The 22,482-nt window shown below is 52.8% G+C and overlaps 3 protein-coding genes across 6 annotated transcripts in view; 2 read left to right on the top strand and 1 right to left on the bottom strand.

Moving 5' to 3' along the window:
* Positions 1–459: 459 nt before the first annotated feature.
* LOC144938116 (uncharacterized) lies at positions 460–1,683 on the top strand. Its single transcript, XM_078865814.1, has 3 exons — positions 460–513; positions 766–1,543; positions 1,605–1,683. The coding sequence occupies exons 2-3, from the start codon at positions 771–773 to the stop codon at positions 1,681–1,683; spliced, it is 852 nt and encodes a 283-aa protein (XP_078721940.1). The 5' UTR covers positions 460–513; positions 766–770.
* On the top strand, positions 1,678–2,894 carry LOC144938287 (uncharacterized). The gene is made up of 2 exons (XM_078866171.1): positions 1,678–1,850; positions 2,208–2,894. Exons 1-2 carry the CDS (start codon positions 1,683–1,685, stop codon positions 2,460–2,462), a joined length of 423 nt encoding a protein of 140 aa, XP_078722297.1. The 5' UTR covers positions 1,678–1,682; the 3' UTR covers positions 2,463–2,894.
* Positions 2,895–3,541: 647 nt separating this feature from the next.
* The window catches only part of LOC144938286 (insulin-like growth factor 2 mRNA-binding protein 3), a 29,276-nt gene continuing 10,335 nt past the window's right edge, over positions 3,542–22,482 (bottom strand). Inside the window, exons 5-16 of one of the 4 annotated variants that reach the window (XM_078866168.1) lie at positions 21,394–21,457; positions 19,579–19,992; positions 19,089–19,223; positions 18,784–18,906; positions 17,996–18,131; positions 17,233–17,352; positions 15,274–15,330; positions 14,591–14,707; positions 13,665–13,739; positions 11,615–11,746; positions 11,080–11,193; positions 3,542–10,323 (exon numbers count right to left, since the gene is read on the bottom strand). In XM_078866168.1, the coding sequence (XP_078722294.1) occupies positions 10,177–10,323; positions 11,080–11,193; positions 11,615–11,746; positions 13,665–13,739; positions 14,591–14,707; positions 15,274–15,330; positions 17,233–17,352; positions 17,996–18,131; positions 18,784–18,906; positions 19,089–19,223; positions 19,579–19,992; positions 21,394–21,457 (1,634 nt within the window). In that variant the 3' untranslated portion in view covers positions 3,542–10,176. Of the gene's footprint in view, positions 10,324–11,079; positions 11,194–11,614; positions 11,747–13,664; positions 13,740–14,590; positions 14,708–15,273; positions 15,331–17,232; positions 17,356–17,995; positions 18,132–18,783; positions 18,907–19,088; positions 19,224–19,578; positions 19,993–21,393; positions 21,458–22,482 lie in introns of all 4 variants that reach the window. The other 3 variants (XM_078866170.1, XM_078866167.1, XM_078866169.1) reach the window with 3 other exon arrangements.

Raw genomic sequence — 22,482 nt, 5'->3', positions numbered from 1 at the left:
GTGCGTCGTGGGTCCTGCGCCTCTCTGCTCGGGTCTCTGAGTCGCAGCACCACCATCATCGGCAAGTACTTTCTTCATAAAGTACTGCCCCCCAAGTACTGCTGGCCCATGTGACGGGACATCTTTGAGGGTCCCTGACTCCAGGAGACGTCTGGGATCGAGTGTGAACACGGGAGGTTTGCGGGGAAGTAGCCATGGGGGCTATGTCGAGTGGAGGGGCAAGACGTTTATGAATTCAAGGGGAGCACAAATATATGTTTCCCTCCTCTCCTAAAAAGTGTGTGGGGAGCCGTCCGTGCACCCCGACACCGCCGTGTTACTGTGCCCTTCGACACCAGTGGCCAGTTGCAGAAAACGCCCAAGAGTGAACCCTTCCCTTAAATTCAAATTGTTCCTCCTGAATCCGCCCGCCGGCCCCTGTGTCTCTGTGTGTGGGATGGATGGGCGATGTGGCACCAAGGGGAGATGAGACGACAGTGTGGTGACCCAGAAGCTGGGATGGGGGGTGTGCAGGTAAGTTGTGACTGCCCTGCGTGCACAGGTAAGATGTGGCTGTCCTGCGTTCACAAGTAAGATGTGGCTGCCCTGCATGCACAGGTGAGATGTCGCTGACCTGCGTGCACAGGTAAGTTGTGTCTACCCTGCGTGCATAGGTCAGATATCGCTGACCTGTGTGGACAGGTGCAATGTCGCTGACCTGTGTGCACAGGTACAATGTGTCGACCCTGCGTGCACAGGTAAAATGTGGCTGTCCTGCGTTCACAGGTAAGATGTGGTTGGCCGTGCTGGCGTGGCGGCTGGGGTTGGCCTTGCTTTTGCATTCGGGGGAGGCAGGAGGTCCGGCCGCATGGCAGGACGTGTGGTGCAACTCGGGCCTCCCGGCCTGCCGCTCGGCCTGCCTAGACCGCTTCCTCCCGCTCAGCCCGGGGCACCTGGGCCTGGCGCAGCTTCTCGTCGCATCCCTGCCGCTGGCACTTTATCTGGCGGCGGTGGCGCACAGGAGGCCCTGGAAGGCCAAGACCACGAGATCTTGCCATCACCACCATCACCACCACCACCATGAAGATCACGACGAGTCGGAAAACGATGAGGACGAGGACGACGAGGAGGACTACGAGAGAGATGTTCACTCGGACAAGTACGGGCAATTCTCCGTGCCGAGCGAGGGCGGCAGCGAGAAACGCGGGGTCACGGTGGCCTCCCGGGGCCCGGGACGCGCGGCCGGCGCCTACATCACGGTGGGGGCGCACGGCCACAACTCCGGCAGAAGCAGCAGCAGCAGCGGCTGCTTGGCCGCGCGGCTCAAGATGGAACCGCCACAGCGGCAGAACGCGCTCAACGCCACGGGCCGCAGGGGTGCGGGGCACCAGGGCCCGCACGGGGCGAGGAGGAGGAGGAGCGGGGGGGAAGGATGCGGGGCCCTTAGGGGGCCCGGGTCCCTGTGCGCATACGTGCTGCAGGTGTCGCTGAGCGCGTTGCTCGACGCCGCGCTGCTCTGCGCGCAGCTCTATCTGTACGCCCCGCTGCTGCCCGTGGGCCCGAGGTTCACCTGCGGGGCCGCCGCCCACTTCTTGCACCGTGGGCCCGCGGGGCCCCACGTGCAGCCGTGGGACCCAACCGCTTGCGGTGGCGGCCACGTGGAGTGCACGGTGGGGCGGCCGCACGACAAGAGTTTGGCGCTGATGGGGCCACTGGGCCTGTCGGGGCTCGCGCTCTGCCTCAACTTGGCCGATCTGCTCCTGTGTCTGCGGCTGTGGCTCGGAGGGCACTCGGGACCCCCCGAGCGGGGAACGAGGCCGTCCGGGCTACGGGGACTCGGCGAGATCTCCGCGACCTCGGGGCACACGGAGGTGAGAGGCGCAGGGAGCCTGGCCCCATCCCGCCAGAGGATCCGTTCACACGAGGAGCGCCCACGCTTTACCGAGTGTGGGCGCTCACGATCAGACCCCTCGTTAGTCAGAGCCCGCAGGGACCACGGGACTAGCGGGTACAGGTGATGCAAGCGATATACATGGCACCGGCGGTGCAGGCAACGTGAGTGACGACACATGACACTGGTGACTCTGGGAACACAGAAGATTCAAGTGACTCGGTAATACAGGTGACACATGAAACGGGTAACGGGTGACAGAGGTGACGTGGGACAGGTGATGTAAGAGTGACACAAGTATTAGGGTCTGACTGCCCACCCCCTTTTGCCTCCACAGCTGCAGGAAAAAACAGAGAAACCGGGAGTCGCTGCTTTTGCCGGACCGGGAAATGCCTCCCCTGGGGAGATCAAGCGAGACCATGGCCCCCCGGGATCGGATTTCCTGGGTCCCCCTTACAGGGTTGCCCCCAAGGCCCCCCACGACGTCTACCCGTGGCTCTCGCCGTCGGACGTGGTCTGCGCCGCCCTGGAGCCGGCGGCAATTGGAGCGGACGAGCCACGGTTCCCGCGCAAGCCGTCCGCCTGGGTGTGAGACCCCGTGCCCCCCCTGGGTGTGACCCCGTGCCCCCCCTGGGTGTGACCCCGTGCCCCCCCTGGGTGTGACCCCGTGCCCCCCCTGGGTGTGACCCCGTGTCCCCCCTGGGGCTCCTCCCGTCCATCCGCCCGCCCGCCCACACTCCGGGCGCGAGGGCCCGATAACCAGGATCCTGGGGTTCCAGGGGCAGTCTCAATGCGGATAGATTGCAATCCGATGTGGATGTAATATTGTTAGGCACGGATGAACTTTTAAGACACGGATGAATATTATTTGTAATTGCAGGAAAACTGGCCGCATGTATTCTTGGAAGAATGGATTTTTGTTACGCATGACATGATGTATTGCGTATTGGAAAAAACCGATACTCGTGTCAGATAAACAGACTTATAAAAGCGGATAAGCCGATGTCTGTGCTTAATGTGTGCACCTGACGCCTATAGTACTGAACTTAAAATCCAAGCGTCTAAATGCGACCGTAGCTCAAAAGTGACCGTAAGGGAGCAACGTAGCCGGGTGGGTTCCGAGTTTCAGCCGCCCGTGATCAATCAGCTTCTGAAGTGTCGTGAGTCGATTAGCTCAGCCTGGTCAGGAATTACACGAAAATAACCATTACATTTGTTTTCCCACTTTGGCAAAATTCCGGATCGAATAATATGCTAAAGTGGCCGACATGTGACTTGGAAGGGATCTCTAGGAAGCAGTTTTGCCATATCCACTTCCACAGGCCGTTTTCGAGCACTGCTCTCCAAGGTTCTGAATGGACGCTTCGTTCTGTGGCATTTCGTCGACTCAGCAATCAGAATACAATTTGGAAAAGACAAGACACAGTATATATACTGCGCGTATATTTAGATACTTTAGACAATGAGCCCCACTGAGGGGGATGCATCAATGCGTTGCTCCCATCATGAGAATGCGGAATGTCCAAAACTGGCTCAGGGCTGTCAACGGGAGGTGAGCAGCGCATCAACACTCAATTGAGCAGGAATCGCTTTGACGGCGACACAGAGGGCGGAAGACGCGAGCGTTGACTGGGAGGTGGTGTTTGACGTGCGACGACGAACACCTTCGTGTTGTACAATTCTTTATTGTCATGAAGCCCCAACTGTGACTCGACGCCAGAGCCACTGTTCGCATGCTGACAGCAGCGCCACGGCGCGCGGGTACAGCCGCCCTGCCTGCCGCGGGGGGTTTCACCAGCTTCAGGCCTAAAACTAATTACAAAAGATTGCAAAGAAATGTTCATAAAAAAGAATGTACATTTTTAAATCAGTGACGCAATTCCAGAATACGCGCGCATGTCTCGCCCTGCACGCAAGATGGAACTGATCACCCCCCGGTCTGCCGCGGTTGGTACGGCCCCACGCTAGAGGCCCGCGGCAGGAGGAACGTTCCACGTTGTCGTACAGGGGCGGCATGATTCTCTGCTGCTGCCATGCACGCCACGTCACATCAGTGTCGATAAATGCAATTAAAAACAAATACTTCCTCCCATAAGCCCGTGTCCACGCGACTCGCGGACCGGGAAGTCGGCACGGCCGCTCGGCCCTGCCGCACCGCGTCGTCTCGGAAGGGCCGGGCAACACGGCGCCACCACGACGCACGAGGGTCAGAACGGCATCGGTGCCACCGCGCCCTTCGCTCAGCTCTGGTTCCACCGCACGAAGTGTCGGTGTCGCCACACTCCACGCCAGACTCCGGTGCGACCACACTACCTACACCAGCGACCGCCCCTGGCTTCAGTTGGACAGGGGCTAGACTCCACCACAGGTTTCCAAGCTTTACGCGACGCGCTCGGGCGGATTGACGATCGTCATTCACCAGCGTGCGGGCTCCCGTAGGAGCTGAGGGCACTGCATGAGCCGTCTTCATAGACCGGCTCACAGCAGCCGAGACTGGGAAATCCGAGGCGGAGAATGTTTCCCCACCACCACCCCTCTTCCAACTGCAGCCACGAGCCACCACTGCTCAACACAGCTCGAGCACCACAGTCACCACACCCCACAATCACGGTGTCCCCATCCACAACACAGGTCTGGCGTCACCACACACAGCCCTGGTTTCACCACATGATCACCACACCTCACACAGGCACACGTGGACATCACACGGGGGGGGGGGGGGGGAGGGAAGGGGATTGGGTGCGCATTTCCGAGCCCCACTCTGCTCAGGAACCCACAAGAAACCGCGGGAGCAACGCAGCCCCCGGCTCGCCACGTCAACTCGCGCTGCCGTCGTCGTCGCAACGCGGCGCATTTACACGGCGCCCTCCGACGCGCCCTACATTCATCGCGCACGCCGCGGGTTTCGCGCTCGCCGTACGCGTCGTTTAAAACCGAGGGAGGGGACGGGGGTTTGCACAGCGAATCCACGGCCTGGTCGGCGAGCGGTCAGCGCGACCCCGCGCTGACCGCTCGAGGAGGCGGCCAGTAAAGCCGTGCCCGGCTGCATAGAGCACGGCGAGGGAAGCCATCCCTCCACTTGGTGTATGCAGCCGGCCGCTGACCTCTCCGGGGGGCACGCGACCCCGTTAACAGGGGGCCCACGGGGGCCTCCGAATGTCCCCATCGATCGGGGTCTCAGGGGTTCCCGGGGGTCCCTGCATCTCGCGACCCCCTCCACGCGGGCCCGCAAAATCGCCGGGCCGTACCCCAATTGCGGGGCTCGTGGGGGCCACCGCAACACCGCGGTTGGGTACAGAGAATAAACCGACGGCCGTGACCCCCCTCCCTGCTCTCTTGCAAGGACCCTCGCAATGACATCGCTTGTGTGGCAGCAGTGGTGCGAGACAGCTGCCAGCCAATACCCTCGACGAGGGCCGTGGCCGGTTTCACGAAACCAACATTTGTACTGCGCTCAAGGAAACCGAGTGGAAAATTCCACTTCGACTGTTTTACAAAACCGGCCACCGACCCTCAGGCGTCGCGTCAACCCGCTCCGCCGCGACCCCCTCGTGCCAGGCCCCACGATGATGTGGGACCCGGCACGAAGCTGCGGGGATCCAGGGAGGGGGGCCCTCGGGCCGTCGCCAGGTGAATTTCTGCAACGACCCGGGACGCGACGCGAATCCACGCCGCGTGCGGCGGCGTCTCGCGGCAGCCCCGGCGGCCCTGCCTCCCACAGGCGCCGGCGGAGCGGAGCGCCGGGCCCACGCAAGCCTCTCAAGTGTCGCAATCACATTCAGTTACACGGCAACATTTGTAGAGGATTGGCAACTGAACAATAACACACACTGCACGCGTCGCTCGTGCAGACGCGCTACTGGTATCGTCGTCGTCGTCATTATTATTCACGTATACTACTGACCCTATCGGACACCGCGCCCGTTCTCTGGCTAAAGAATCCGTAAGTGATGCATCCGGTGTGCGCCCCCCACAGCGCTCGCTGCAGGGGTGGGGGTGCCGGGCGCGACACGGGGAGTGGAAGCACTCTGACTTGGAGGGGTCGGGGGAGGCGCCGCGGTGCCGCGGGGCGGCGATCGCCACCGTGACAGGTGGGTCGCGCTCGTGGTGGTGATGACGCTGGCGATGGCAATCGACGGATGTATCCTGACAACGACCACACTTCTTCAATAGGGGCGTCCAGTTTAGCCGAAGGATAACACTAACGACAATGCTGACGATTACGATGGACGTGGCTGAATACAACGCGGGGCGATCCGCTTATAGATACCCCACTGAGATAACAGAAATGAAAGAGACAACATTCCGATTCTCGACGTCTCCCGCCGATCTCAATAGACGTATTCAATCTCTCGACTCTGTCCTGGTAGACTTTGTCCAGATACGGAGCCATCGCTTGCAAAATATCCAACTGCCTGTCGACGAGAAAGAGGGCCGTGACGAATCAGTGGGGCATCTCGAAACGCATCTCCCTCCACAACGCCTCGTGCCCACGAGGGGAGGGAGGGGACCGCAGCCACAGTCGCGAACCCCCAGACTCCACGGGATCGGCGAGCACCAAGAGGGCGGTGGTGGTGGTGGGTGTGGGTTCACTGTCCTTGCGGCTGTCCCCCAAATCCTGTGACTCTTTCCCATATTCTGCCCCTTCCTCTCTCTGCGTGCCCAATCCAATTTTATGATTTTGTAATTAAAAAAATAAAACCGTCCAATGGCTATCGATTTCATAAAGCTCTCTTACAAAATACCCCGCCAGAATTAAAGGAACGAGTCGAGGTACGTGATCGCCAACTGAGGTAGTTTGTTGAAACAGAACAGCGACGCGCCGCGCGCGGCGGCCCACGCGGCGGCCCGGCCGGGTCCTGGCCCTCGTAAGGCTTCGTCTCTTATCTACGTTTCCTTGACTTTTTTTACTTTTTATTTTTGCTTTTTTTATTTTTTATTTTTTTATTTGTTTCCCAAATGCCTCAGGTCCGTTGCCAGTAAAATTGTATTACAAAGAATCACGATGGCATATACCCCCCTCTCCCACCTCCAACAAAAAACTTTAAAAAAGGTGTTTTTTTAACATTCTGGTGATGTCACGTGGGTTACCGTTATTGTTATTGTTTTAAAAGCCACGCTTCGTGTCGCGGGGTTTAAGAGTTGATCACATTCCTTTGCTGAAGTGGGGGTTGGACGTCCGGGCCTGTCCTGCAGCGACTGCCTTCTTCGCTCGCGGTCTCGAGGGCAGCGAGCGTGGCACGGGGTAGGGCACCAGCACGGAGGTGTCCCAGCTTTGAGCCGAGGCCACCGGGAGTGGCTCGTGCCGCGTGCGATGAGCGCAGCAAGCGACACGCAGCAACGGCCCACCCCGGCGCGGCTGGCCGGCGCGTGCCCCTGTCAACACTCCCTGCCTCTCCAGTTGCCACGCTCACATTGTTGGCAAAATACCAAATTTAAACACGACGCCAGGAATAAAAATACAAGTCTGGGCCTCGCGAGGACAGTTAAGCCTCGGCATTGACAGACTCTTATGTTTTTTCCCAGCGTCCCTCTCTGTGGACCGGACATTTGAGCAGCGGCCACGCCGAGGAACGGCATTCGTCCTGAGTGGGCCCTCGGCAGCCTGGGAAAATCGCTCCGATGAGCACTGCTGCAGGGCTGGCTCGCAGACGGTGGAAAGGTCACACGGTAACCAGGTCAACACAGCACGCAGCTGGGTCCACAGCGAGACGGCGGGCGTTGCATCAAGCGCCTCCTATCCATTTGCACGTCTAGCAAATGGCAAAAACAAGCAGACGGCACATTGATCTGGACACCACGCATCGGTGGTGCCCGTGTCACAATTAACTTACGCGCACTCGGCAATACGTGAAGTTGGAAACGCCGCTGTTGCCGTCTCAGACTTAGCTTAAACTAACGTGCACAGATAGAGGTGCGGCACCTGTTCGCTCGACGTTAGAACTGTCGCCGGCTCCCGCCGAGCACGATGCAAGACGGACCCAGCGTACGCGCGGAGCAGGGGGTGTGGGTACAGACAGTGCCAACGCAGCTGTTCGTGTGACCTTTTCACAGACCAGACAATTTGTCCAGTTTTGTACTGGACAGTACTTTAAGGCGGTTGAGAGAGACGTGCTGAGATGTAGTGTGTGTGTGCAAAGGTTGAGATATGCCATGACGTAATGTTCCACGTTGTGGGAGGGGTGTTTTTTGTTATAATTTCCTGATAATATAACCTTAATTATATTTTATTTATTCCCTCTGGATACGTTTCTAGTGGCCGGATAGGAAAACACAGCCTGACAACTCAACCCCTGCTTTGTCATTGAGTGCGACGGTTCAGAATGTGCCGCTCACTTTGACTTCACTAACGGTGCTGAAGTGACCGACGTACCGTGTTATCTGAATGGGGTTTCACGACGTGAGCACTGGGGGTGTCCCCCTGTGCATGTGTGCATGCCTTGTGCGTGCGTGCGTGTATAACGTGCGTACATATTTACCAAACGGCACTGACCAGCGTGGTGAAGTATGGTCAAATGTCCCTCATTACACGCATGGTGTGGGGAGGCCCTTGTACAGTAAGGGTTTGACTAAAGTTGCTGAACATACACATTAGGGTGGTCCTTATAATGGGGTAACGTGATGAGATAATTATTATTATTGAGGCACACCATTGCATGGTTCCAATCTCCAACGAAATAATCTTGGCATAATTTGATTAACTTGGGGAAAATAATTTGGGGTTGCTACCAGCAGACGAATTGTGCTTTAATATTAGATATGCCTTCGCCAAGTCTGGAAATAATTTGCAACGGTCACCAACAACGTGTAGAAGGTACTGCGCTGTGCGTCATTCTCACCACACGTGAGAAGGCGACGGACTCCTTGTTCTGTCGTGGCTCTGACCATTGTCTTCCCCCAGCAAGCATCAATGTGCCATTCTTCAGGATCTATGTCCAGAAACTTGGACCTCAAAGTGTGTGCCAAGATGAATTACTCCAAACGATTCTCCTTAATGGCATCGCTCAACGGTGGCTTGTTTTGTAATGTCCTCCCCACTTTCCTCTTGAAGGGATTCCACCACTTTGCCCTTAATTTCTGGACCCTGTCACAGAAAGCATGAGCCATCATCAGCCTTCTCTCCAAGCCACCACCGATGCCCAGAAAATGTCTTGATAGCAGCATTGGCAACACTTGTGTTAGCTGCCTTGGAATCATCAAGTCCTTCAAGAACAACAAACCAGTCCCTTCTCCTCCTCCTTGGTAATGAGAGAAAAAAACAGTCCCACGAACATCCACATTTTGATGGCTAAAATGGCTCTTGCCATTAACTGTGCCCTGTAAAGTCCGCCAGAGGATTTTAACACCACAAGGAGAAACACTCTTAAGGGCTCTTCGTAGTTGTCGCGAGGTTGATCAGAGAACCAGTTGTTTCTTGGCCAAGGCAACTTGCATTGTCACATCTGCTACAGCAGTGGCAGTGAATTCGCCATTATTGATCGATGCCATTTTGCTGGGAACTGTTTGAAAATGAAGATATCAGGACTGGGTGATAGCCTCAAGGATGTGTTTAAGACTGTCTTGAGCATGATCTCAAACACATGGTACTTGTATGCAGAATGGAGATTCTGCATACAACTTGTGTTCAACCACAACGCATGCTCCATTCCTTTTCCCAGCATTTCAAGGATTTGTGATTTGGTATCTTCTGGAACACCCTGGAAGAAGCTCCTGGAGAAATGTTCTGTGCTGTAATGCTCCAGGGTTTTCTGGAACATTCCAGAAGAACAGATTTGTCCAGTGCATTTCAGGGATTTCCAACCTACTCCAGAAATCTCCAGGTTATTCTAGAATGTTGAAGGTTATTCCAGAATCTTGACTTAAAGCTTTCGTGACTGCAGGAATACGTAGAATAGTTACTCCAGAAGTTTCTAGAATATTACCTCATGTTCCAACGAATTCAAGCAATCTCTAAAATATTCTAGAAACTCACAATTCGAAGCCACAAACTTAAACTTCAGTACTTGGTAGCAACCCCTATAATATCCTTCAAATTGGCAAAAATGTAAGTTATGCATCATTCAACAACAACCCACAGGGTACGCCAATCATGAAACCCATTTTGAAAAATAAGGACCATCCCTAATGTGCATGTAAGTGTACGCGTGCATGTGTTTGCGTGTGTGTACATGTGCACGTGCGCGACTGCGTGCACGTTCATGCGTGTCTGTGTGTGCATGTGTGACTGGGTTAAGACATTCGGAAGCAGTTTGGTTTGGCCATCTCTTCCGATGTCTCTCCCTTCTCCATGGTGAACGTGACGATGCCTACTCCTCATCAGACTGGGCCTGCACTTGGCCGTCGCCTGACCCGGAGCCTTGGGCGGAGGGGCCCTGTGGGCCGGACCCTGACCTCCGCCTCTGCTGCTGTGAGTGATACTGCTGCAGGATCTCGCGAATCTTGCGTTGGGCAGTCTGGAGGGACAAACAGAGGTGCACAAGCACGTGAGCACCGAAGCCTTCAAAGGCTTTGTAGCTATACTATTGCTCATTTATTTAGCAGGTAAAGCCCACTGTGCGTGACCTGGCAAAAAGTGATAACTCATCCAAGTGGATGATATCATGACGTGGGTATTTATAATCTAAACGCATGTTTCTAAATGTGGTGGGAAAAACCGGAGGACCTGGATACAAATCCACAAGGCCGCCATCGGGGGGAGAGAACACGCAAACTCAACGTATGCAGGCATCGTGAGGGTCGGGATGGAACCCACAACCTCCTGTGTACATCTCGCCACCATGGCGTCCCCAGGAATGTGGACATGTATTCACAATGTTTTGATTAACCTGCAAAATCTGATAATCGAGGGCTAAATACCAAAAATGTGATTATTTGGAAAAAATAATCGTATTAATATGAAAATAGATATTTCCACTAAAATTGCAATCGTTTGAAGTGATTGCGACAACATGCAACTTCACTTTTGCTTAATTTATTAAAACATAAAATGTTTACGTTCAAAATAATAATAATGTATAATCAGTGATTAATACTTTATAAAAATAATTAAACAATGATACAAAATCTTAAACAATGAACCTTATTAAAAAATTATCAACCAAAATATGATAAACCAAAGCATAATACAAAATACAAATATAAATCCATCTGAAACTCGTCCCGAGCACACGCCCCATGCGCGCTTTCACACAGAAGAGCATCCCACACACCTGGCTGGCGAAGAAGTGTCCAATAATCTTGACGATGACCTGGTCATCTTCGTCGGGGGTCTGGTCACGTGGCACCACCACCTGAGCGCACGAGAGGTTCTGCAGCTGCGACACCTGCAAGCAGGACAAGCAGGAGGCGGGGGGGGCACACACGCAGTTGCCACGTCAGCTCCACGCTCCAACCGTTACTCCCACTGTGCACTCGCGCACTATCACGGCGTGCTACTCCATTTCACATTTTCTACTGGGGTGGCAATGCCCGTGACCACTAATCTGTGTGACCCGTCTCTCCTTTCTCATATTGATCTGACTGTAGAACCGAGCTGTAGAACATTGCTCATCAAACACACTTTGCAACCCAATATTGTCGATTGGGGAGACAGGTCCATCACTCGATGCCATCACCGTACCAACCTGCCATAATTTTAAACAGCGTCGCCGGCAACAATTGCCGAGCGCGTCATAGCGCCTAGGGCCGCCGCTCGGCGTAGGTGCGCGTGCCGCGTGGAGGCCGACCGGTGCCACGCAGCCTTACCGTTTTGCCACCCTTGCCGATGACCCGTCCGGCGGCAGCGGACGGCACCTTGATGTGCACCTCCAGCTTGACGTCCTCGCGAGGGTTGAAGAAGTTCTCCTCCTTCAGCTTGCTGTAGATCCGGCCCTGGGCCTGGTCACCCGCGCCACCGACACGGCGGGTCGAGCGTTACCGCGGGACTCGCACGCCGCCTTCGCTACGGGCAGCACCCCCCCCCCCCAGGTGCCGCCCCTCACGCGTACGCACACAGCCCTTCTTTCATCGATCCACTGCCGGGGGCCTCTTCGCGACGCGGGGGTCGTGGGGGTTATTTGACCATAGTTTACCACGCCGGTCCGTGTGGGTTGTTTAGGCGGAAGAACATAGGTGTGCAAACACAAAGGATTAAGAGCTTAAGTACAATTCAATTTGCTCGCAGGAACTGCATGATTATTGCAAATAATATTGCTCGTGCATTCACACAAGGGACGTATGTGCGGCCCCCGCATGGTACAGGATTAGACACACGTACCGGTGTCAAATCTGGGAGAAATAATCACCATGAATCCATGTTGATGTCTCCGTCACTTAAATTTACGATAGTTTAGAAGTAATTTGTTCAAGCAAGCTTTTGAAACAGGATAGTTATTTCATCTAACACAGAATTATGTATGCACGCTAATTTTATTTCACCTCAGTTATTTGTGATTCGATTTCTATTTTCTTTAATGCTGTACTTGGTTTTTATTAGAGGCCGACTGAAACAGAATTTCTGGTTTCGGCCGAAACCAAAACCAGACCAAAAGTTAAACATTGACTTTCGGCCGAAACCGAAAGTTTAACTTCACTTTCGACCGAGACCTAAACAGAAGGTATATTACCGAAGTTACCAAACACAAGATTTATGAAATATGTCATGATGCAATGCTACTTTAATTAAAAAGAAATCTAGAACTAATAATTCAGAGCCTGCAGAAAGAGTCGCTAATTATCAAATCTTGAGGTGTTACTTACTTGGTAATTATATCCAAACAAACGAACGTTGTAGTTAAGAAACAACAGTTTTTCCACATTCAGCTAGACAGGCTGCCGTCTGTTGACCGGTCGTAACCTCGCTCCCAAGCTGCTGCTGCTGACGTGTGTGTGTGTGTTTGCAGCCTATCGCATAGGATTGCCTAGTGCCAACTGACCGGCCGATAGGCAGAGTGATAGACGTAGCACTAGCGTTATATTCTAAAAATAGATCTTTGGTTGACGAATGACGACCGAAAATCAATATCAGTTTCGGCCGAAACCGAAAGTAAACCGAAAGTTAAAAATTTACTTTCGGCTGAAACCTAAACTATGCCCGAAAGAGGCCATTTGCCAACTTTCGGCACCGAAACCGAATTTCGGTCGGCCTCTAGTTTTTATGCTATTGCTTCTGTCACCTTGGTGACCCGGGTCACTCTTGCAAATGAGACTCTTATCCCAGTCTCCTGAGTTCCCACCCTGGTCAAACAAAACAAACTTCAAAAGGGAGATCCATTTATAGATACCCCACTGATTTATAGCGACACTCCTCCTCCCGCCAAGCCCCCACCGCCCCTTTGCTGTCTTCTCAACAAGTGATTGAATGTCGTGGAAGAGACGGTTCGTACAGAGTGACAGAGCTGGTAGTGGTAGGGATGGAGATTCAAGGACCGGTGGCATGACACACAATGTCTATTCTATTACTTTGCGCAAAATCCGTACCGGATGGAAAAACAAATTTAAATAAAAACAGCCAAAATGTAACCTGTGTAATGAGACTGGAGGAATAATATAGCACTCAACTGATATGTTGCTTCGTTTATCCTTTTTAAAGAGGGTATTTTTCAAAAAGACGTGTGGCCAGTGTGAAAGAGCAGAACAAATACATTTTGTAGAGGCCCTTTCTTCACAGAGCTCCATCCTAGTGGGAGCCTGCTCCGCCAGAGCGAGCACCTGCAGGGCTGCGCCATTTCCCTTCCCCTGTCTACGCGAGTATTTCTCCCCCGTGTTGAGGTAGCATCCCGGTCACATGGAGAACGAGCAAGAGGTCAGCACTGACCTTGAACTGAGCCTCGGCGTGGCCCACGATGGTCACCATCCTCTCCTTCACATCGGGGCCCTCAGCCTGCGAGATCTGAAGAGGGTGCACGGTTAGAAAGTTGGTCCCCGGCTCACGCAGTCCCATTACTGCCGCAGTCGGAAGTGACCATACTTCCTGACTCTGTGAGACATGCTCCAACATCTTCACGTGGCTGACAAAGATCCCCTGTATAGCCTGTAACAAACTCACGGCAAGTACTAATTGTGGACACCTATAAAGGCCGGCATGGCACACAAACTTTGTTTGCCGACTGCGTTTGTTAACACAAGGCATCAGGTACTCATGTGAGACTCAGGACCGGTTCAGATATTTGCCACCGTTATTAGTCGTGAGTGGCCCAGCCGGATCAGAATGCATTACTCTACCGGCATTTACACTATTACAGCCATGGGTCTGTTTAAACTGCACGTCACCTGCAGGCAGTCATTTTCTAATGTGTATTCTGTCAACTTGGTTAATTTTTTTTTGGGAAAAACATTCTGAACGGGGGGCAGCTTGACCCTGGCTATATACTGGACATCTGTGAAAAGAAGCTTTATTGCCCATCGGATTCCTCCAGTAGAAACATTCTGATTCTTTTCCTTATGCGCAATATTAAAATTTTCCAGATTTTTGCCACTAGATGGCAGCAGCAGACACCATTGTGATGTGCACGCAGCTGCAAACAATGCCTAGATTTGCACGCGTAAAATAATATTGCGAGCGGCCACAGGAGGCAGCAATCTCTATGGGTCCCCTCTGGATTCTAAGAACAGACAGGACCACCTGTGAAAGGGTGACGTAAACCGGCTCCATACTGCACGACAGTGGAAGCGAATGTCCGAGTTTCCCAGGTGAGTTTAGTGACAGGTGACCTAGCTAGTGCCCAGTTTAAGGCAACTCACCCGGATGGAGGCACTGGCGTAGCGCGAGATCTGCTGAATGTTCTGCCCCTTGCGGCCAATGATGGCGCCCACGGACTGCGTCGGCACAAACAGGTACACCGTCTCCTGCTCGCTGGACTGTGCGGTGGCCGGCAATGTCAGGGATCAGAGCGGGGAAGCGGGCGGTACAGGTACAGGGGGGTTAGGGGTCATCGCGCACGCGGCACGGTGGGTAACGGCGCGTCAGCGTTGGAACAGTCGAGGGGCGCGAAGAAGCAGGAGGGATTGTTGTGGTGAAGATGCAGGACAAGCTGATGCTTTGGGAAGTTGAGAAGAACCCTTTAGGTAAGGAGCAGATTCATTTTGCACGGAAGAATGCGGCATCGACATGGTGGAGAAATGGATCAAAGTGCAGGAAAGTCCAGAATCGTTGAGGAGGCAGAAACAGACAAGAACTGGATTTTAAATCAGTAACTCGTTGTCATGTAGGGGTGGCTTTCTGCCTTCCTGATAATAATTTCTGGGGGCTCAAGAGATCCAGGAGTGCTGCCATTATTTCCCTTTGTCCATAACCCCTTGTTGTTAAATCTCTCAATATGCCTCAGTTTTGATTGGCTGTCGGTGTGCGTTGATTAGCAAAATCTAAAAATAAACTGAGAAAATGCGGCGGCGCCCTAGTGAACGCGGCAGGATCGAGGACTCACAGAGGGCTGAGAGGACATGCCGTGGGGGGCGCCTGGGTGGGCGTACGGAGAGGGGCCCTGGGCGTAGAGGAGGCGAGGCCGACAGGGACAGACACAGGACCGTGAACAGACACAACACCCGAGTGAGACACACGGACAGAGAAGGCATGCAGTGCAGAAAGCCACGCTGCAGCAGTCGCAGCAGCAGTCCAAAGTTGTCGCCAACTTGCACAATTCTGCCATGTAAAAATCCAATCAGCACCTGCACACAAGTCGATTTCATGGATCCATCTCCTTGGTTTATGTCCGCTCGGATGCGTTGCCAACCCTTGGTTGCCACCCCACTATTATATTCTTGGCCATCTGTCATCATCCCTTTTAGTGGCGTGTTCTGCCCAAGCCCACCTTCTCTTTTTATCTTACCAAAAACCGAAAAAACATTTGTTAAAATGTCACCTCGCATGTCCATTTCCTTTCAGGGCCACGATGTAATTGGCAAGCGTGTTAAGTTTGTGTTATTTGTACTTCTGCACCACTGCCAATTCAGCATCACCAAATCATTTGTTTACTTCTCCCTAACACTCAGATTATATCTTTAACCTTTCATACATTCTCTAATCCACGTGTTTTCTTTCTGTCTCTCCGTGCATCCCTGTGAATGAATGTTGCCGTTTCTGCTGAAACAAGAACCCCAAACACATGAGGCTAATGTACAAGCAGGAAGTGCTCTGTACCGGCCATTAAAGGCCCAGGCCTGCACCACAACGTCGCTTTGGCTGTCAGGGCCTCGTGAGCTTTCCCAGCCCAGGACACGGGTTCCCACCACGCGCACGTCTGGCCGCAACTGCCTGTGTTACACGTCTGTCCACTGGAGGGCAGCGTACTTGCAGGGCCCCATAAATGGACTTGGTGGAGGTGCATGCCTGTAATCCAGCACTTTGTTGCGATGTTGTCAGCTCCTTGTAGGGAATTGTAAAACATCCAAACTCCCTGGACTGCGAGGTGGCCAGCAGCTGGTAGCACGGGAAGTGTGTTTGTGAACCCATCTGTGCGGATATCCCCTCCTATGCATGAGTTTGCTCCTGGAACTCAAGCTTCCTCTGATATGGAAAGTGCCGCTAAATATAATTGGCCAAGATCTGTGTGAAGCTGTTGATGACATTTCTACATTAGAAACTGCAACCCACTGTTGCACGGTTTGTGGCGTTCACGTAATCGCATTGCTGTTGTCCAAAACCATTTCTCGATACACAACACAATGTATTCGTGTCGTTGTGAAGAATGCCAGTACGAATGTAAATAAGCAGATGCCACGCCTCTCTTTCTATATCTGTTCGTACACATACACAAATTTAAGTAGTTTTTTACACATCCTATCAGACAACATCGATGACTGCACTGTACTGATGAGTTATAATGAGGTTGAAACTAGTTCCAGTCGTGACCGTTGCATTGCTGCTCGTTAGGACGACCACATTTTCTCAACTCTTCGAGTTGGCATTCTGAACGAGGAAATGGCCACAAAGTTCTTATGAGCTGATGGTCGGAGAACTTTTGCATGCGCAACGCACAACAATGTGTTGATAAATCCACTTGCTTCCGGCCTGCATTATTGTTCTGTTGTGATGAATTTATTTGTAATTTACAGATTTGAATTAAACATCTAATAGTTCGCCAGCATTGGTTCAAGTGAGCCGGACTGCTGATGAGAAAATGACAGTCGAAACCAGTCCAGAGTGTCTGGGTTTTGAACCAATGCTGTTAAATCAAATCATGTATCGGAGAAGGCCATGTGTGGCTTATGGGATGTGTTAAAAAAACACTTTTAACTTTTTATATGGAGAGACAGATATGGAAAGGAAGGGTATCATTTGTGTATTGAAGCACAGCAATGACCTCGTACCGAGATCCCTTGGCCTGTATCAAAGACGGCGCGCACGTGAGGCTGCTGCTACTGCCGCGAGAGAGATGTCGGCTCACCAGCAGGGGCATGTAGGCCGAGGAGGTGCCGTAGGCCCCCAGGGAGGACGTCGCACCGGGCATCCCCGGCGGGAACAGCCCCACGGCGTTCAGGTTCAGTCCGGGCAGCATGTTGGCCTGCTGCTGCAGAACACAGCCCCGACAACACGGGTGGAGCATCATCAACAAACACTGGGTGCTCAAAGCACGCAGGGCTACAGAAACCACACCACGACAAGAGAGACGAGAAGACTGCCAGCTGATCAGCAGCGGCGGTCCCAGACAGGAAGTTCCGAGGGAGCAAATCGTTTTCTGCTCGGTGGCAACTCAAAGGATGAGCAAGACGCGCACGGCGCGTGATTCAATTACATCACGCGTTGCGAGACGAGGTCTCGCAATCGTGACACGGGGAGGTGTCAGGGGACGTCACCACCTTGGCCGTAAAGGCTTATCCCATTCCACGTTGGTTTTATTTATCGTCAAGTTTTTTTTCAATCTCAGAATGGGGTTCATTGATGTCTATGGAAAGTCTCTAATAGCAACACAACTTAATATTCAGTTTCGTGAATGTTGCATGATGTTTAGGACAGTTACCATCATCCCCCAGAAAAGGCGGACAGAGCTCATGCATTTCCGCTTTCTTCCTTCATTGTAAATTGGTAAACAATAAGATTCTTGGAAGTAATAATTACGACTCGTTTCACGCCTAGGAGCCAGCAAGTCGGGGGTGTGCGCGCGAGTGCATGGCGCCGGTTGGTCGGACGTGCGGCGGCGGCGCTCTCACGTTCATGGAGCTGTAGTCGGTCTCGTGCGCCTCCTGCAGTCGCCGCATGATCTCCTCCTCGGCACGGCCGCAGGCTTCCACGCTGCCTCGCACGGTGATGGTACGCTCCGGGTTGTACATGGTCACATCCTGCAGCCTGTGGCCAGCAGCGCCCACACAGCCAACACGGTCAGATCACACGTGTCAATGCCGGGAACGTAATTCAGATACAATCTACCAATTACGGTGAGGTGCGCGGTTTTGATGACATAAATTTGCTGCTCAAACGAGCAGTCAGGTGGTGCTCCTCTGCTCTTGACATTCCTGAGCTCGCGGTGGGAAGTCCACATTCCTATGGAGGAGGCAAAGTCTCTCGATAGGACGACTTCCCCACAAAGTAGACTCATTCTAGCAGCCCTGAACTCTCCAACATTTGGATTGCGCACGGCTCAATCTATGGTTGGCCCACCTGACCAATTACACATTGCGACCGTAATGGAACTACATCATTAACGTGTATCTACCGACAAAACAAACAGCTTCGCCTACATCCTCCCGTCAAATGAGTGAAGGCAGATCCCCACATTTGCGTATCCTATCAACAGAGGAGATAGCTGTCCTCCTTTACGCTCGCCCACACCCACGCCAACTATCCCTGCCCGTGTGATGTGTCGGCATTCATAGGTGCTACTCGTTAAAGCACTTGCCCCAACAGTCTGTTGTTAGCAGCGTGAACAAAGTTAAACGGCACTGCTATTATGAGATAAAATCGCGAGGTTTGGGGGCCGGTGGGAGGTGTGGTGGCATACGGGGAAATGGTGATCTTGGTGCCCGTGTCCTGCTCCACTTTCTTCAGGTTCTTGCCCTCCTTGCCGATGAGACGCCCCACAAAGTTGTTGTGAGCCAGGATCTTGAGTGGGATATCTTCGACACTGCAGCGTGGCACAGCAGCGGATACAGCAGAAACACACACGCACGCAGAAACACACACGCACGCAGAGTCAACGCGCCGCCGATCAGTAACACGCTTCCCGCATCGACTGCTTCAATTTTAATTCTCCTGAGTGCGTGCCAACCAGAAGACCCCCGGCGGCGGCCGTGAGTCGTCACTCACTCTCCGGTGTCGTGTGCCTCCTTCTGGAGCAGCTCGAGGATCAAGCGACAAGCGGCCGAGCGGCCGTCAGGGCTCGCCTGGATCGTCACGGGCTTCTCGGCCGAGCCCAGCATTTCCTTGCGATGCACGTCCACCCTGCAGGTACCGCATGCACACACAGGAAAATGCAAGCACCTCCGATTAGCACAGTTCACTCCGTACGGTGCGAAGTTCAACATACATACAAGCCGACAAAATCCAGAGCGGCTTACACTCGCTCTCGACCAGGAGTGGCGAGCAGCAAAACCCCCGGCTATCCGTACTCGGAGTTACCCGGAATGAGCGCTTAGCTCTGTAGCGCATTTGCCTCCATTTCAGAGATTGACGGTCTGATTGAGCAGGCCACCCTGATTAATACTGTGGGTGCATTAATCGTAAAAAAAATGTTTTAGATGCAACTGGTGCAGGTACTGATGTGCGGTGCTAAAACCACAGTTAAAAGCGGGCTCACTTGGACTGGGTCTGCTGCGTGATGCTGCGGATGGTGGCACCCTCCTTTCCGATGACGGCGCCCACGTACTGGCTGGGCACCAGCATCCTCAGCGGCAGCGTGTGCGGAGGCTGGCGGCCGGCCCCCTCCGAGTCCATGAGGGGTCTGCGCCTGGGGCCACCCCCTCTCCCGCCGCCGGTTCCATAGTAGGTGGCTCCTCCGGGGCCGCCGCCTCCGCCCGCCGGACGATCGGACTGGCGGCCGCCGGGCCCGCTGCTGCCCCCGCGGCCCCCGCGTCGGCTCACGCGCTTACGCTGCTGGGAGCTGCCGTTCTGCGACAGCTCCGGGTCCTGGCTGCTGGCGGCCTCATCCGGGATGTATGACACCTTGAGTGCATAGCTGTCCAGCTCGTGCCCGTTCAGCTTTTCCACAGCCCTGGGTAAAAATATTTCATCCGCAGGAAATTAGTAACCTTAAAAGTTTTGGTTTCTTTTTGAACGAGGTGTTTGCTTTCCAAAATTCGACGTTTCCGCACCCTTCGTTAGAATTCGTATTTTTACCTTAATTTGGCTGTGTGTGCACGAGAGCTTGAAGATGCATATTATGGTCCTCATCTTAGGTTACCAGAAAATAAAATTAGTGAAAGTGACCCGTCTGACAGCAGCAGCAGTGATGCAGAGATTGACGACTGTGGACCAGTCAGTCGATCGCATTTAGTTCAACTTTATTTTGACGGTGATCTAATTCCATTCTTCAGGAACTGCTGATGGGGGTTTGTGCATGATGCGCCGAGGCTGCTGAATACACACTTTTACTCCTCATACGCACGCACACAATGACATACAGTAATCCCTCGCCACTTCGCGGTTCAAGTTTCGCGGCCTCAGTGCATCGCGGATTTTTCGAACTGATTTAAAGGCCTCATTATACCTGTGCAGTAACACCATCATCATTATCATTCATCATCACGTTCATCGAACTGCACAGGTCTGTCATCGTCGTCATTGTCATCGTCGTCGTCATTACTGGAGTCAAGTCTCAAGATACTACTGTCATTGGTGAGTGTAGAACACCATAATACGTATCGTATGAGAGAGAGAGTGAATGTATAATATTAAGGTTTTATAATTAAATAGATTTAAGTAAAATATATATATAAAGTATAAATATACATATTTTAAACATTCTGGTACCCACACACACATATACGGAAATTCCTAGGGGGCCAATCCTACTTCGCGGATTTTCACCTATCGCGAGAGGTTCCGGTCCCCATTAACCGCGATAAACGAGGGATCACTGTATTACATAATGCTAATTGTCTGTACTGTGAATCCTTGTATCTCCAGGTGTCTGTTGTGAAGGCCGTGTTTCTCTCAATTGGCTCTTACCTGGATATAAAGCTCACGAGTGTTTGCGTACACACGTATGGGATGCGCGTATCACTGCGCTATGAACCCGGCGACCTGAGTTTGATCCCCACTCAGGGCCAACACTGGGTGACGATCATCCGAACCGGTCCTGGGCCTCCCAGAGGTCGATTCAGCCTAAAACGAGTATCTGCCGCGATGTGTAAACATCGCCACTGTGGAGACAAAAGGCCGGGCGTGGTGCTGGCCACCCACCCCTCTCGTGTGCCGTGCTGGCCATTATAGGTGCTAGCTAACAGCGCTTGCCCCAACAATCTGTTAAAGACGGGGGATGTTTGTCTTTGATGTGTGTACGTATGGTGTGAATGGAAATGTTTTGAAGGTTGATATTCGCCGACGTGCATTAACAAATTAATGTTGTAAGGCGAAATGGGCGGTGCGTGCGGATGCAGCGGGTGTCACTCACTCCTTGGCTTCCTCCTTGGTGCCGTACGTTACGTTGACAACCGCCGTCTCACTCTCCGTTGCAACTGCAACGGACACCAGCATCGCTATCAATATCACAATCACATCGCAGCAAACAGCACACGTCATCACACAAACAACTGCCACACACACACACACAGACCTACACTCACAAATACGCAAGCAGTTGTTAGACATGCGGGCTACATGGCCTCACCTGCCAGAGGAGCCCAATGATGGGACTGTTGTCAGATCTTTCAAGGATCTCCAAACTCATCAAAATGCGATCCAGTTTGGTTAAATCCATGATGGATCATAGACAGGCCAGCCTAAATGTCTCATGCCGGTGCAAGTATTCCTGCAAAATGGGGTCTATTTTTCGCAAGTATAGAAAAGAGGGCATAACTGTGGCCGAGAAGAGCCGAACTTTGAATGGAGCAATAGGCCTGGCAGTTTCACACAGCATTCCTAACGCAGCCAATGAAAAGGTAATGTTGCTAGACTGATTGTAAGTGAGCCCTCTTCTGGCAAACCAGAGTTGGCCATGAGCACACTGCCCATTAATTGAATCTCCTCCATATTCTCCACAACCACTCCATTACTGGATGGACATTTGGGGGGGTGTAGAATGTTGACAAACACTGCCACTCATCAATCGCGCCACCATACTCCCAACTCGAGCAATCCTAGCTATCGTTACAATCACAGCCACACTGAGACTCTACGACAATCACAGCCACACAGAGACTCTACGGCAATTAAAAGGTGGCGATACAAATCATCACAGCAAGATAATGAATAGTGGCCGATGACAACGGACACAACGAGGATTGGTGAATCACAAACATCTGTTAACCTCTGCACCCAAACGCATCGAGGTCGTCATCTCCTTTCTGGCTTGCAGTAAATATGGCAGTACAGTAAGTGGATTAATTTCCAACTCTATTCTGCAAGTACGGGGGTTGATTGTTAACCCCATTGCACGCGTGTGTTTTTTCCGGGCACTCCGATTTCCTCCCACATGTATAAACACTCATTAACAGAGTTGGCCAAACATCCCAATATAGGACTACAGAGCTTGGGAAATGTA

This window comes from Lampetra fluviatilis, chromosome 21 (genome assembly GCF_964198595.1).
Source record: "Lampetra fluviatilis chromosome 21, kcLamFluv1.1, whole genome shotgun sequence".
NCBI classification, from domain to species: Eukaryota; Metazoa; Chordata; class Hyperoartia; order Petromyzontiformes; family Petromyzontidae; genus Lampetra; species Lampetra fluviatilis.
This window is presented reverse-complemented; position numbering and strand designations above follow the sequence as displayed.